Here is a 15,871-nt window from a genome sequence, read left to right on the forward strand (position 1 = left end):
TCCAATCACTGTACTAAGCATGCTCTTAACCTCTTAGTTCTTCAGGACAATCTGTTGGTATTTCAAATTGATTTTGCTACTTTTATTGTTTTATAGGAAACTCTGACCTCCTTTTCTTCTCTGTAGTTGTTTCTGAGAAAAGGGTCCCAGCAATGCCTGGATCGCCTGTGGAAGTAAAGATACCGTCAAGATCTTCACCACCCATCATGCCACCCCTCCCACCAATAAATCCTGGAGGACCGAGGCCAGTGTCCTTTACTCCTACAGCATGTGAGAGCTCTTAATTACTTGGGCTTATGGTTCAGAGTGACATTTGGATCTGTGACTGATTTCCATTATACCTTCCACATGCACTAGTCAACATTTTCAAATGCTATTACCAGACTTTGGGGTAAATGCCTATAATTCCAGCATTCTGGGAGGCTGAGGCATGAAGATCACTCGCTTGGATGATTTAGAAGAGCGAGGACCCCCCTCCCCATTTTTTCCCCTGTACCAGGGAGTTAACCCAGGTTCTTTGCACTGAGCTACATCTCCAGTCTTTTTGGTGTTTGTTTTGTTTTCTTGAGACAGAGTCTTGCTAGGGCTGGGGATTTAGCTCAGTGGTTTGACCGCCTGCCTCGCAAGCGCAAGAACCCAAGTTCGATCCCTGGCACCAAAAAAAAAAAAGAAAGAGAGCGACAAAGTCTTGCTATGTAGTTCAGGCTGGCCTTGAACTCTTTATATACCCAGGCTGGCCTCAAGCTCACAGAGATCCTCCTGCCTCAGCCTCCAGAGTACTAGGATTATAGGCATGCACCACTATGCCCAGCTCCAGCCCTCTTTATTTTTCATTTTATGACAGGGTCTCTGAGTCAATAAATTGCCCTGGCTTGGCTGGAACTTGCATTCCTCCTGCTTTAGCATCCAGGAATGCACTAGGTCTGCCTGGCAAGACGATATATCAAAGTATAAAATAGATCGGGCGCCTGTCTCGCAAGCACAAGGTCCTGAGTTTGATCCCTGGTACCAAAAAAAAAGTACAAAATAGAAAGAGTTGGGGGTATAGTTTAGTGCAAAGGCCCTGAGTTCAATGCCCCAGACCACACACACACACACACACACACACACACACACACACACACACAAAGCTTGCTTATTCTTTCTGTAAATTGTAATTATCTTTGATATTTGGAAAAATAGTGTTTTAAATATTTTCCTACTCTTTGGCTGGTAATTTTTTTTTTTTTTTACTTCTTTGATTCTAACTTTTTTTTTTTAATTGTAGTACTGGGTATTTGAGACAGTGTCTTTCTAAAAGTCACTGGGTTGACCAGGCTGGGCTGCATGTTGTGGTCTTCCTGCCTCAGCCTCTTAGATTGCTGGGATTATAGGCTTGTGCCACCATACCTGATGAATTTAAATTACATTGATTTATAGGATTCAAAGTAAATTTCATGAAATTGTAGAACTACTTCTAAAAATGTTCCAGGACTCTCATAATGCCCTTTACAAAAGAGAATGTAATAGTATAACTTTCCTGGGGCTATGTCACTGAGTGTCCTGTTTATTTTCTTACCTTTCAGCTGGGTAGAAGTTAAAGATGAAAGGGCAGGCAAGTTTCTTCTTCTTGGGCTGTGGATGGCTGTCTTCTTCTGTGCCCCCACATGGCCTTTGCTTTGTGCAAAAGCGATCCCTCTGCTTGCAAGAACACCAGTCCTATGGGCTAGGCTCCACTAACATCACCTTCTCTAACCTTTGTGACTCTTTCAGTTCCCTATCTCAAATACAGTTAAAATCTGAGGTACAGAAGTTTAGGACTTCAACATAGCAGGTTTTTTTTTTTTGGTTCTGGGGATCGAACTCGGGTCCTTAGGCTTGCAAGGCAGGCAGCGGAACCACTGAGCTAAATCTCCAGCCCAACATAGCAGTTTTTGAGGGGACACAATACAGTCTGTAACAAGTACATTAGCCAATAAATATCTAATGGGAGTCTCACTCTCTGGCAATCAAGGAAATGCAAACTAAAACCCACTGTAATACCAGAATGTTCAGAATGAAATACCAAGTTTTGGTGAGGACATATGGAGCAACTCAAACACTCACACATTGCTAGTTAAAGTGTTTGGGTTTTGTTTTTGTTTTAGTTTTAGACTTTTCTCCTTTTCCAGTACTTGGGATTGAACCCAAGTCCTTGGCACTGAATTATATCCCCAAGTCTTTTTATTTTTTATTTTTTTTTATCCCCAATTCTTTTGAGACAGGGTCTCTATTTGTATTTCAGGCTTTGAACTCACTCTGTCACCTGGGCTGGCCTTGAACTCACAGAGATCCCCCTGGCTCAGCAGGTGCACACCAGTATCCCCAGCCTGAGTTTGAAGTTTTGATCAATCTCCCTCACCTCCCAGAGTGCTGGGATTACAGACATGCACCGTCACACCCAGATTACATTTCTGTTTTAACATTTGTATGTTATTCTGTTACAATTTTTTACCTGACAGTGTGTCTCACTGTACAGCCATCTAAGGACAGAAACAAAGGGTTTTAACATGGTCTTTTAGTGTGTGCTTTACAGTAAAGGAGAACACAAAAAGAAGTTAACAAAAGGCCCCTTGTGTTCTGCACTTAAACTGAGTCTCTCACTTTGATTTTCTTTTAGTAAGTAATGGCATCAACCATTCTCCTCCTAACCTGAATGGTGCACCATCCCCACCACAGAGATTCAGCAATGGTCCTGCCTCTTCCACATCATCAGCACTAACAAATCAGCAGTTGCCAGCCACTTGTGGTGCTCGACAACTCAGCAAGTTGAAGCGGTTTCTTACCACTCTGCAGCAGTTTGGCAATGACATCTCACCTGAGATTGGAGAGAAGGTTCGGACACTTGTCTTAGCACTGGTGGTAAGTACCACATCACTGTTGTCAGCCATTGCCTGACAGCTCTCAGATCCATAACTGGCAGAGAAATTGTAGATATTTCCGCTCACTTCCAAAGTGCAGTGGAACCTTGGTTCACAAACTTAATTCATTCCACAATTCTGGAAAAGATGGGCACAATCATGTTTATGCAGGAAAGTTCGCCATGGCGCCACGGTCGTGTTTGTCATCCAATGCAGAGTTCCCAAACAAAAACAGAGTTTTGCCAAATGCTTCTGTTTGCAAACCAAATTATTCGCAAACAAAAGTGTTTGTGAACTGAAATACCACTGTATAGTAATGAGGCAAATTCTATGGAGTGGTTTAGTTATAATTTGTATAAAGCTGGAATTGTAGATTTCATAACAGTGTTTATCGAAGAAACAAAATGCATAACACTTACCTTTCTGTTTAATAAGTAGCTTTGGGTTTGTCTTAAAACTGGTTTCAGTAGGCCTGCTGAGGTACAACCAAGTTAATACAAGGGTTTTTGTAATTTAATATATTCAGTGCCTGCCATACTATTTCCAAACCGAAGAAAATAGAGGCGTAGAGAGTTTAATTTTCAAAACAGTAATTTTTGAAATTACAAGTTTCACGGTCTAGTATCAAAGGGATTACATTGTTTAGCTCCTCATGTATTCTTTAGAATTTTATTTCTTTTTAAAATTTTTATTAGTAAATGTTTGCAGTACATAATCATTACATTCATCATAGGGAGTTATACATGTACATAACACATTTTAATTCTTTTTACTTCCCCTCCCCTTTCTACCTCCTCTTTGGAATTTTCCAGATATACATATTTTTTCTTTCTATACTGATTGTCCTGAGCCTGTGAAATGAGTGGCTTTCTGATACTGACAATTAAGTGCGATTTGACTGGGTTTATAAAGGAAGTGCTGCTAGTTCTTAGTATTTGTACATCAGCTGCTTCAAGATTTATCCCAGGCTGGGGATTTAGCTCAGTGGCAGTGCGCCTGCCTGGCAAGTGTAAGGTTCTGATTTTGATCGCCAGTACCAAAAAAAAAAAAAAATTTATCTCTGTAAAACCACTCCATGTCCTTCTTGCGTGTTATCTCCTATATGTTTGTTTGTTGGTTGGTTGGTACCAGGGATCGAACTCAGGTTCTTGAGCTTGCGCAGCAGGCGGCAAAACCACTGAGCTAAATCCTCGGCCCTCTCCTGTATGTTTTAAAAAGAAGAATCACAGCATCAGTCCTTCAAGTCACATTCTCCAAGTATAATTCCAGGGACTGCTGGGATTCCCCAGGATCCTTACTAGGTATCCAAAGGTTCAAAACTATTTTCATAATGATAGTAAGAACTTATTTGCCCAACTCCCCACACTCATGGAGTTTGAATCCTGGGTCTCTGCACTGAGCTACATTCCTCAACTTTTTTTTGTTTTTAATTTTGAAACAGTTTTTTGCTAAGTTGCCCAAATTGGACTCAAACTTATGATCCTCTTGCCTCAGCCTCACAGAGTGCTGGATTTACAGGCTTGCATACTTTTTATTCCTTGATTGACATTTGAATTATTTGTTTTTAGGGCAATATCAGAGTCCCTGACACCTCCCCATATTTGGAGATTTGTTAGAAGGAGTCACAAGACTTGACATATAGTTGTACTTATAACTAAAGTTAATTACAAAGGTATAGTAAGGATATATAGCCAGATCATAAAGAAAAAAGACACAGGCAGAGTCTGGAGGAATCGGTGTACAGACTTTCTTTTACCGTCTTTCTTTCATGGCCATTCACGCAGAATGCACTCTCCCCAGCAAGGAAAATACAGCAACATGTGCACAGTGTTTCTGTCAAGAGAAGCCTCTTAGACTGTGCTCAAGGCCTGTTTATTTATTTATTTGGTGGTACTGGAGGATCAAGCCTACGGCCTTCACACTGAGCAGTATCCCCAACCTTTTTTATGTTGAGATAGGGTTGTTTTAAGTTGCTGAGGCAGGACTCAAAACTTGCAGTGCTCCTGGCTCAGTCTCTCAGAGGGCTGGGACATTAAGAGGCATGCACCACCATAGTTATTTCAGTATTTTCCTTTGTTTTGAGAAGGTCTTACTATATAGTTCAGGCTGGCTTTGAACTCACTATGTAGTCCAGGCTGGCCTCAAACTTGCTGCAATCCTCCTTCCTCAGCCTCCCAAGTAAGTCCTAAGATTGCAGGCATGCACCACCATGCCCCATACATCAGTATTTTAAATGGCCACCACCAAAAAAAAAGGTCCAGGCATGATGACACACCCCTGTAGTCCTAGCACTTGGGAGGCTGAGGCAGGAGGATTGCTGTGAGTTTGAGGCCACCCCAAAGTATACAACAGGACCCTGTCTCAAAAAGAAAAAAAAAATGCTGAGTGGTCATTCGCACCTGTAATTCCAGCATTCTTGAGGATAAGGCAGGAGGATACCTGTGACTTCAATGCCAGCCTGAAGTACATAAGGAGACCCTGCCTCAAAAAACAAAAAACGGCCACACTTAAAATACCATCTTAACTTTAACCTATTAAGGATTCAGTGGTGTTTCATTTTTTAAGTGGTATTTTGTATAATGTATTTTCATATAAGCCGTCCTATTTACCATTGTATACCTAGTACCTAAGAGCGTCACAGACTAAGGATTGCTTTTTAAAAGATTATCATAGAGGGCCAGGGATTTAGCTCAGTGGTTCCGGCGCCTGCCACGCAAGTGCAAGGTCCCAAGTTCGATCCCTGGTTCCAAAAAAAAGAAGACTAAAGATTATGGTAGAGTATACATACAACATGACATTTATCATTTTAACAGTGTTTAGGTTTACAGTTCAGTGACATTAAGGACATTCATATTATTATGCAACCATCACTATCATCCATCTCCAGAACTCTCTTCATTTTACAGTTCTAAAACTATTCCATTCAGGGCCAGGGTGGTAGCTCAGTGGCACTGCACCTGCCTGGCAAGCACAGGGTCCTGAGTTCAATTCCTGGTACCGCAAAAAATAAAACAAACAAAAAAACTGTTCATTCCCTCCTCCCTCAAACTGTTGGCACTACCATTCTACCATTTTCTGTAGAAAATGCATTTGACCATTCCAGGTGCCTCATAAGTAGAATCATACAGTATTTGCTTTTTGTAATGAGCTTATTTCACTGAACATGTCTTCAAGGTTTATCCCTGTGGTAGTATGTCAGTATTTCCTCCTTTTTCTTCTTCATTTTCTTTTCTTTTTGTTGTTGTTGTTGTTGTTGTTCTTGGAATTAAATTTAGGGCCTTTGAGCTGACCTACCTCCCCAGTCCCCTCCTTTTTTAAGACAAGGTCTCACTGCATTGCTAAATTGCACAGGCTGATCTTGAATTTGTGATCTTCCTGCCTCACCCTCCAGAGTCCTAGATTACAGGTGCGCACAGCCACTCCTGGCTACTTCCTTTTTAAGTTTGAGTAATAACATTCCATTACACAGATATACTACATTTTACTTAATTTAGTCATCTATTGATGGACTTTAGGGTTGCTCTGCCTTTTCACTATGTGTGTACAAATTTTTTCCAAGCCATAATTTCATGATTCATCCAGGTTGTAACATATGTCAAAATTTCCTTCTTTTTAAGACTAAATTATATTTTATTGTACATACACATTACATTTTGTATCTGTTTATTCATCATTGGACACTTTGGCTGCTTCTGACTTTTCTGTTAGGGACTTTGTGGGGGTTTTTTGGGGGTTTTTTGGTACCTAGGATCGAACTCAGTTCTTTGCGCTTGCCCAGCATGTGGTGAAACCACTGAGCTAAATTCCCAGCCCATGTTAGGGACTTTGTATCAGGGAAACCACTTATCATCCAGTTTCCTACTGACAGATGCCAGCTAATGGCTCAACCTTACGAGCAGGCCTTTTAGAAGCAGTTTTATGTCTGTTCTGTTAACTCTTTTTCTGTGCAGGCACCATTACAAATAATGTTCCTGGGAGCTGGGGATTTAGCTCAGTAGTTACACCGCCTGCATCAAAAGTGCAAGGACCCAAGTTCGATCCCCGGTACCAAAAAAACAAATAATGTTCCTATAAACATTCTTGGACATGTATGCAATACACATAGCAATGAAATTGCGGTTTCATAGAGCATTCTTATATGCACATTTAGTATGTAAGACCATACAGTTTCCCGAAGTGTTATGCCAATCAATATTTTAACCTGCTCTTATTTTCATTAATACTACTATTGGGGGATTTAGCTCAGTGGTGCCGCTCCCTGCCTTACAAGCGCAAGGTCTGGTGTTCAATCCCAGGTACCCAAGAAAACAAAACAAAACAAAATGAAAAACATTGCTATTGAAACTATAGGTTTGCAGAAGGCACAGAGGAAAAAAAATATTTGTTGACTGTAATGCTGCTTTTTTTTTCACATTCTTTTTTTTTGGTACCGGGGATAGAACTTGGGTCTTTGCGCTTGCAGGGCAGGCAGTGGAACCACTGAGCTAAATCCCCAGCCCAATGCTGCTTTTTTTTATAAGACAAGGTCTTGCTATGCATTTCAGGCTGGCCTTGAATTCACTATGTAGTCCAGCCTGACCTCAAATTTACAGTGATCTTCCTGCCTCATAATTTTTGAAGGGAAAAAAACATGCAAAGAAGGAAGCAAGAACTTCTTTAACCTGATGATGGTTATATATAAACAAAAAACCTATTGTAATTCTCATGCTTACTGGTGAAATTGGAATGGTTTCCTTCTGAGATCAGGAAGTGGATAAGGATGTTCACTTTTTTTATTCAGTCTAAGAAAATAAAATATAAACAGAGAGAAATAAAATTCCCATTAGAAGGATAATTAACATGTTCACTGTGTTAAATTTGTGTAAATCAAGAACTTATCTTCATGTTTTATTACAGTAAATATTAGTACTATTTTGGTAGGAAAATGTAAGTGGAACCAGTCTTTGCAGGTGATGAAAATTCCATTAGCCCAGTTTTTAAAAGACACAGTTGAGTAGCTGAAGTTCACTTATCTGTAGTCTGTGTCTCCAGTGTATAAGAGGTAGGTGTTGGTACTCCCTAACTATACTAAGGACCAAGCATGGCAGTTTTCTACTGCAAGCTTAGTATATGTCTCCTTATTTGTAGAATATAATTTGGGAGATAGTTGGACAGTATTTCAGATCCCTTAAACTTAATAGTTCTTTTGACTCACCAGTTTCATTTTTTTCAAATTCATCCTAAGAAAATAATAAACAAAATCATCCATTAAGATAATCAGTTCAGTTTTGGGGAGGGTGAGACAGGAGGATTGCTAAGAGTTTGAGGCCAGTCTGAACTACATAATGAGACTCTATCTCAGTGGCCCCCCTCAAAAATAGATAATGAGTTTAGGGTTGTGCACGTAGCTTGCTTGCTTACCACGTGTAAGGCCTTGAGTTCCATTCCCAATGCCTTTTCTCTTCCTCCCCTGAAAAGATAATTATTTCCACATAATTTACAATTAAGAAAATTGAACCCACTAAATGTCTTTAATATCCTTTGTAAATTTCATCTGTTTAATGGAATTTTATGTAGTTATTAAGAATTAAGTCATTTTCTGTTTCAGAGGCAAGACAAAAAAGGTATACTTCTCTCTTTTATTTCTCCTGGTAAGTACAGTGAGATGCCCTGGATATTTTGTGTATATTTTAATCCAAGGGCTAGTGAAGCATCCTAAATTTATTTAGCCAATGTTTTTTTTGGGGGGGCCCAGTTTTTTTGGTACCAGGGATTGAACTCAGGACCTTGCACTTTTGAGGCAGGTGGCGGAGCCACTGAGCTAAATCCTGGGCCCTTGTGTATATTTTAAAAATCCACAGTGTAATATAATCATGTACTCCAGACATGGACTAATAAAAATTAAAATGATTTGGGCCAGGGATTTAGCTCAGTGGTTCTGCTGCCTGCCTTGTAAGCGCAAGGGCCCGAGTTCCGTCCCTGGTGCCCCCCCCCCAAATTAAAATGTTTTTTAAAACAAAACATAATATAATAAACAATAAGAAGACTCTCAAAGGTAGAAAGAAGACAATGGGTTCACTGACAACCATAGGACCCAAGGAACATCATAGTAGTGAGTTACCTCAGTTTTGTTTTTATTTATATCCTGGATTGGAGTGTGCAGAAACTGGTACCTTGGAAACACCAGTGAGCACAATTTAAAATGCCTCTGTCTAGCCCAAAAAACAGGAAAGGAGCAACCAAGTGAGGCAGAAACTTTTAGACAGTAACCACCATACTCCACCCAGGAATCTCCAGTAAAACTGTGTTAATAAGCCACCTTTCTCCCTTGATTAGAGGCTTCTTTTTATTCCTGACTAGTAATATTACAGATTAATTTGACAGAATTTGCAAATGTCATGTACTTCAAATAAGTACACGGTTTAAAGAATTTAAAAAAAATTTTTTTTAAGACATTGAAAAGAATTTTGTTGTGAAATAAGATAAAGTGTTTAAACATTTTTATTTAACATGGTTGAATTGGGTATACTTGCCAGGCATAGTGTACATGCCTGTAATCCCAGCACTTGGGAGGCTAAGGCAGGAAGATTGTTGTGAGTTTGATGCCAGCCTGGGCTACATAATGAGTTCAATGCCAGTCTCACCTACATAGTGAAATCATGTCTCCAAAAAACCAAAATGAACAAACAAAAAAGAGTTCAGATAAACTAGGTGGTAATGTACACATGTGATCCCAGCACTCTAGGAGGCTGATTGAAGGTTTGAGCCCAGCCTGGGCAATTTAGCAAGACCCTGTCTCAAAACATAAAAAAGGCTGAGGATGTAGCTGAATGTAAAGGCCCTCCATTGAATCCCCAGTAACACCCCACATAAATGCTTAAGTTTTTGCTTTTTATTTTAGTTTATTGTTTTAGGAAATTAAAATAAAAATACTTTATAAACTTTGAAGAAAATTATTTTTGCTTATTTCCCTTAGCTGAGATTCATTTTTATTTGAAAGTCTAGACTTTTGAGAAAATACATGGGAAATATTAGTAACTTTTCTGGGATAATAAAAACTGACTGACAGTGCTTTGCCTGTTTTGGCTTAGTTTGATATTTACACTCAGCACTTGAAGGCAGAAGCTACTTATTGTTCTTTGCTTCTGAACTTCTTGTGGAGAAGATTTTGGCAGCCGCTTTTTTTTTTTTTTTTTTTTGATCCCAAGGACTGAACTTAGGACCTGGCACTTTCCAGGCAGGTGCTGGGCCACTGAGCTAAATCCCTGGCCCTGGGCAGCCTGTTCTGTAACACAGGTGGACATAGTGGGACAGGGAGTGGGATTAGAAGTGTGGAGATGAGAATCAAGGAGGTGAAATTTCTGTCATTAAGGAAACAATTCTGCTCAGCTTTGAGTGGGATCAGTGTTCATGATCATATCCTTGGAACTATCATTTTCCTTAGGATTAAAAGTATTCATCACCGTGTGGGTCAGTGTCCAATTTTGCAAGTTGAGTAACCTTGTTTATCTTTACAGAACTCAACAGTGACAATTGAAGAATTCCATTGCAAGCTCCAAGAGGCCACAAATTTTCCTCTTCGTCCTTTTGTGATTCCATTTCTCAAGGTAATTCTGTGAGAGCTACTGAATGTAATTTATCTTCAGTATTTCCTGAAGTGTTCTACTGATCCCTGTTAATGTGATCAAAATCAGGGCAGCTTGCCACCTTCTTATGTGTTTATTTTATTTTGGACTGGTAAAGAGATGTGAGTATAGTTTACAACTAAGCCTCGTGTTTGAGGAAATTGCAGAAGCCTTGAGTTGGGTTCTGTGTGCACTGTTGGTAATGCCTGCAAGGACAAGTGGTTCCAGAGGAAGAGGTGAATGGGCGGGGGTTGTGGGGGGTAGGTGACGGCTGAAGAGATTGCTGGCCACTAAATCTTTTGAATATGACCAGAGAGAGAAGAGTGTGTGCTATCTGTCAACAAAGGAGAGGCCTCTGAGGTTTGGACTTACCCTGAGGTGAAAGGATTTGACTGGGCAATATGTATTTGTGTCTCCCCAAGCCTCATTTAGTCTAGTCTTCATAATGTCCTGGGGAATTACTGTTCCCTGGAACATAACTTTTGGGGACACTGTTCTAAATCATTGCTTTTGCTTGATAAGTGAGGCAGTGTTATATTCATATGGAATGTGGGTCTTTCAAAAACTTTATTTCTTTGAAGCAAAACATTTATTAGTACATTTTAGATATACATAATGATAACACTCATCATAGGGAATTTGCACCTGTATATCCTGCCTCTTCTTTTTTTCCCATCTCTCTTCCCTCAAGCCCCCTTCCCCTCCCTATATGCAAAAGCTTTGTTTCCCTTTTTTTCTTCTTTAAAAAACAACTTTATTGCCAGGGATTTAGCTCAGTGGTTTCGCCGCCTGCTTTGCAAGTGCAAGGACCCAAGTTCGATCCCCGGTACTAAAAAAAAAAAACAAAACCAACTTTATTTTAAAATTTCACTCTTAGACATAAGCTACAAAATGGTACAATAAAAGTTTTCTACCACCTGCCTCGAAAGCTCACAGTCCCGAGTTTGATCCCCAGTACCTAAAAAAAAGTTTTCTATAACCTTCACCCAGATTCTCCAAATGTTAACATTTTACCACACTTTCATTATTTTCTGGTTTTTTTCAGAAATGTTTGAGAATAAACTGCTGCCAGGGATGGTAGTGCATGTTTGTAATCCCAGTACTCTGGAAGGATGAGGCGGGAGAATAACAAGTTAGAGCCCAGTGTAGGCAACTTGGGAATTTAGTGAGGCCCTATTTGTTCTTTTTTTTTTCTTTTTTCTTTTTTTTGGTACCAGGGATTGAACTCGGGACCTTGCACTTGCAAGGCAGGCGCTGGAACCACTGAGCTAAATCCCCGGCCCATGTGAGACCCTATTTGAAAAAAGGGATGGAGATGTAGTTTAGTGTGACAACTCTGTGTTCAATCCCTAGTACCAGAGGGGGAAAAACTGCAGACATAGTATTGAAGCTGGATGTGGTGGCACATCCCTATAATCCTAGCATTTTGAGAAGCTGAGGCTGGAGGATCAAAAGTTAAAGCCCCACTTGGGCAATTTAATCACTTAACAAGGTCCTATCTCAAAAAATATAAGCTGAAGATGTATGTAGCTCAGTGCAAAGACCCTGGACTCAAGGCCTAGGGAAGGGAGAAGGAGGCAGGCAGGAAGGAAATATTCATACAATACTATTTATCTGATCTATAGTCCTTATTTATGTTTTAATGGTTTCCCATTAATGTTTTTTACAGGATAAAAAATAAAAAGAAAAAACCCATGTTATTGTAGAGCATAATTCCTGGATCTAATTCATGGTCACTTGTTTCATTTTAGTTGTCGTGTCTCTCTAGTCCAGTTTAATTTGGAATATTTTCTCAGCTTTTTATGTGCTTTACTTTTTTTTGGTATCGGGGGTCGAACTCAGGACCCTGTGCTTTCGAGGCAGGTGTCAGAACTACTGAGCTAAATCTCCAGCCCTGTGCTTTACATTTTTGAAAAATACAGATTGTTTTGTAGAATATATCTCTGTTTTGTTCTGAAGCTTTCTCATAATTAAAATCAGGTGAAGCATTTTTTGTGGCTGGAATAGGTAAAAGGCATCACTGTATGCTTCAAATGATGCAGGTGGCAATTTTTCTATCCTTAATGTTGACCTCAATCACTTTGTAAAGTTGGTGTTTGCCATGCTTTCCCACTGACAAGTTACTGTTTTCTCTGATTAGATGGTAGTTTTCCAAAATAGGTAACATTATGACTCGTAAAGATAAAAAAAATCAAGCTGTCAAAGATTTTATTCAATACATAATTAATGACAGAATTGATAAGCTATCACAGCTAATTCAGAGGAGCATCCAAATAGCAGACACATTTACAGATCAAACTGTACAAACACAAGTAAAACTAATGTCTTCTACAATGGGCAAGAGGGCCTGGGATTTTAGCTCAGTGGTTCCGGTGCCTGCCTCACAAGCACAAGGTCCGGAGTTTGATCCCCAGTACCAAAAAGGCAGTGGCGGGGGCGGGGGGCGCGGAATAATTAACTTGAACCCCCATTAAATTAAATGTTGTGATATACCGCACACAGTACTGGGGATTGAACCCCTAAGTAGCTAGTTTTACAGATGTGTACCACTGTACCCAGTCATTCTTTTCATTAGCAATAGATTGATATTACAAAAAAAAAAACTGTACTCAGTTGTTAGTGCGTATTCAATTTTGTCAGTACAATATTTGTGGAAATTTTTTTCCATAGTCTTTTGGTCCTGGGCATCAAACTCAGGACTTTGCACTTTCGAGGCAGGCAGTGGCACCACTGAGCTAAATCCCCGGCCCTCTTTAGTTTTTTGAGACTGGGGCCCAGTAGTCCAGGCTGGCCTCAAACTCAACCTGCTATCACCTATGTGTTGGGATTACAGCTATGAGTCATCATGCTCCACTTATATATGTAATTTTTGCCACTTGACTCACAAAGGCTCATATTTTCTAGCCATCTTATTAAAGTACTTATACCAGATTTTAAAACATTTTGAGGATACTGCTCAGTGGTAGAGGCTTGCCTAATATGTGAGAGGTCCTGGGTTCCATCTGCAGCACTGCAGAAAAATAAACTTTAAAATGATAGGAACTGGAGCACAGTAAACACAGAGGAAAGAAAATGCACAGTTCCAAGGTGCACAGCCCGTGTTGTGCTCCATTCTAATAGCATAGAGCCATGTAGTCCTGAGCAGCACCTGGCCTTTTCCAGCCAGATACACAGTGCTAACTCTCTTGGTCCCTTTTTGTAGGTCAAACTCACTAACAGTTATTTCACCAAGCCTTTAGAACCAAGAAAGATTTCTGAAATTGTATGTTAATAGAAAATAATTTGCATTTTTATTCACCAAGTCTCACCACAAATGCAAAGATATGATGTAGTATTTTTTTCTAATTAAGTTTTTATAATTGCAACATGATTGTAGTTATAAAACAGACTTTAAAAAGTGTTTTATATTTGCAAATTTACCTATTCTTAACGCTGTCATTTTGGAAAGCAGCATGAGGTAGGTTGTTATGGCAGCTTTTTGGATAGGATCTTGGGTTTTGTCAATTCTGCTTTAAAACAGTAACTAGTTATGGTACCTGCTAAATTAACCCTCAGTGAAGGGATGACTTCTTGCATGTATTAAAATCCTTTTTTTTTTTTTTTGGTCTGTTCCTCGAGATAAAGGCTTCTATTATGGGCTCAGCCTGCATTATGTTTAAATTTAGGAAGAAAAATATAAATCTTTACGCTTTCCTTAATAAAAGAACTATGAGAAAAGCAAGTTCTTTAGATGAAGGAGTTAGAATTCTGAAGTTTAAAAAATGAATAGAAGGATTTTTTTTTTAATGATTTGTTCCTATTAAAGGTTTTCTGGGTATGAGTTAAGAAAAATATCAGTACATAATTAATTTTCTTTTCACAGATTACATTACTTCTCATACTCGTTTTCAAAACCCCGTGTTCCAGGATAATCCCAGTATCCAGAAATCTAGGACAGCTCTCCAGAGAACAAGAAAATGGAGTAATGCTGTCAGTGATGGGTTGAGATTCAGAAGAGAGAAGTCAGGCCTTGTAATGTAGAGCTAAGAATGAATTTATCCTGCTTACAAGTTGGTAGTAGCAATTTTCTAACAGACCAAACTTTTCAAAAATGGTGTATTTTCAAATTATTATGTCCAAAAATTTTTATTGAGGTTTGACTCTATACAGTCCCAAAGAAAAGTAAATGAGTCACAGTTCTTTTTATGATTTACTTTTTCTTAGGGCCAGAAACAAGTTAATCAGTAATTCAAGTGCAGGATGCTAGATGTCACCTTACAAAAGAGACTGATGAGAATGTTTCTGACTTTGAAAGCAGTGCTTTTGTCTTGTGTAACCTGCATTGTGAAAGCCCTTTGAGGTGCTAATCCCTGTTGTATAGGGCCCAGCACTGGGAAAACTGCCTCTTCTTTTCAAGGCCAACCTGCCCCTGCTGCAGCGGGAACTGCTGCACTGTGCTCGGGCTGCCAAGCAGACCCCATCCCAGTACTTGGCCCAGCACGAACACCTTCTGCTTAACACCAGTATCGCATCTCCTGCCGACTCTTCTGAGCTGCTCATGGAGGTACAAGGAAATGGGAAGAGGCCCAGTCCAGAGAGGTGAGAAAAGATTTGTTGTCCTTGCTTTTCTAGAACTTCTGATCTCCCTTTGCTTATGAAAGAAAGAATTGGAGGGCCGGGGATTTAGCCCAGTGGTTCCGTCGCCTGCCTCGCAAGCGCAAGGACCCTAGTTCGATCCCCGGTACCAAAAAAAAAAAAGAAAGAAAGAAAGAATTGGATTGCTGGGGTTGTAGATGGGTAACAGCCTTTCCAAGGTTGATTTTGCTTTTTCCCTCTTAAGAGGACCCTGCACACCCTTAGTAAGAAATAGGGTCCACTGTGTCAGAAGCAGAAAGAAAACTCAATTTCTCCTATTCAACCATCAACACAAAAGACTTCTTTGATCAAATGTAGGAGTGTCTCCCTCCCCCCCTGCATTAAGCAAGCAATCAGTTTTGTAAGGGACAGGTTGAGGCCTCAGTCACTGAGACTACCCACTCAAGCTGGACCTGATGGCGCACGCCTGTAATCCCAGCACTCGGGAGGCAGAGGCAAGAGTATTGCCACCAGTTAGAGGCCAGCCTGAACTGCAGAGTGAGACCTTTTCTCAAAAAACAAAGACTGCCCACTCCCTTCAGAGGCTAATCACAAGCTCTAGGTTGTTTTTCCTATGCTTCTGACTGTCTATAAATCTGGCTTCCTATCAACACCCTCCTCAAGTTTGATTAATTTCCTCCATTGGCTCACAGAACTCAGGAAAACACACTATCCTTTCCTGGATTATTATAAAAGGTATTTATTACACATGGTACTGATGAACATGGGATGAAAAATGGATAGGGCAGAGTGTTAGGAAAGAATACTGAGCTC

At 39.9% G+C, this 15,871-nt stretch overlaps 1 protein-coding gene across 14 annotated transcripts in view; it reads left to right on the forward strand.

Moving 5' to 3' along the window:
• The window catches only part of Cbfa2t2 (CBFA2/RUNX1 partner transcriptional co-repressor 2), a 134,954-nt gene that overhangs the window by 84,800 nt on the left and 34,283 nt on the right, over positions 1-15,871 (forward strand). For 8 of the 14 annotated variants that reach the window (XM_021246784.2, XM_021246782.2, XM_021246786.2 and 5 more), the window contains 4 exons: positions 127-270; positions 2,639-2,880; positions 10,376-10,465; positions 14,844-15,061. In XM_021246784.2, the coding sequence (XP_021102443.1) occupies positions 153-270; positions 2,639-2,880; positions 10,376-10,465; positions 14,844-15,061 (668 nt within the window). In that variant the 5' untranslated portion in view covers positions 127-152. The remainder of the gene's footprint in view (positions 1-126; positions 271-2,638; positions 2,881-10,375; positions 10,466-14,843; positions 15,062-15,871) is intronic. The other 6 variants (XM_087188878.1, XM_087188880.1, XM_004867939.4 and 3 more) reach the window with 2 other exon arrangements.

The sequence above is a fragment of the Heterocephalus glaber genome, unplaced genomic scaffold (assembly GCF_053883595.1).
Source record: "Heterocephalus glaber isolate CG9 unplaced genomic scaffold, H.glaber_assembly_v1.0 deba00001532, whole genome shotgun sequence".
NCBI lineage: Eukaryota > Metazoa > Chordata > Mammalia > Rodentia > Bathyergidae > Heterocephalus > Heterocephalus glaber.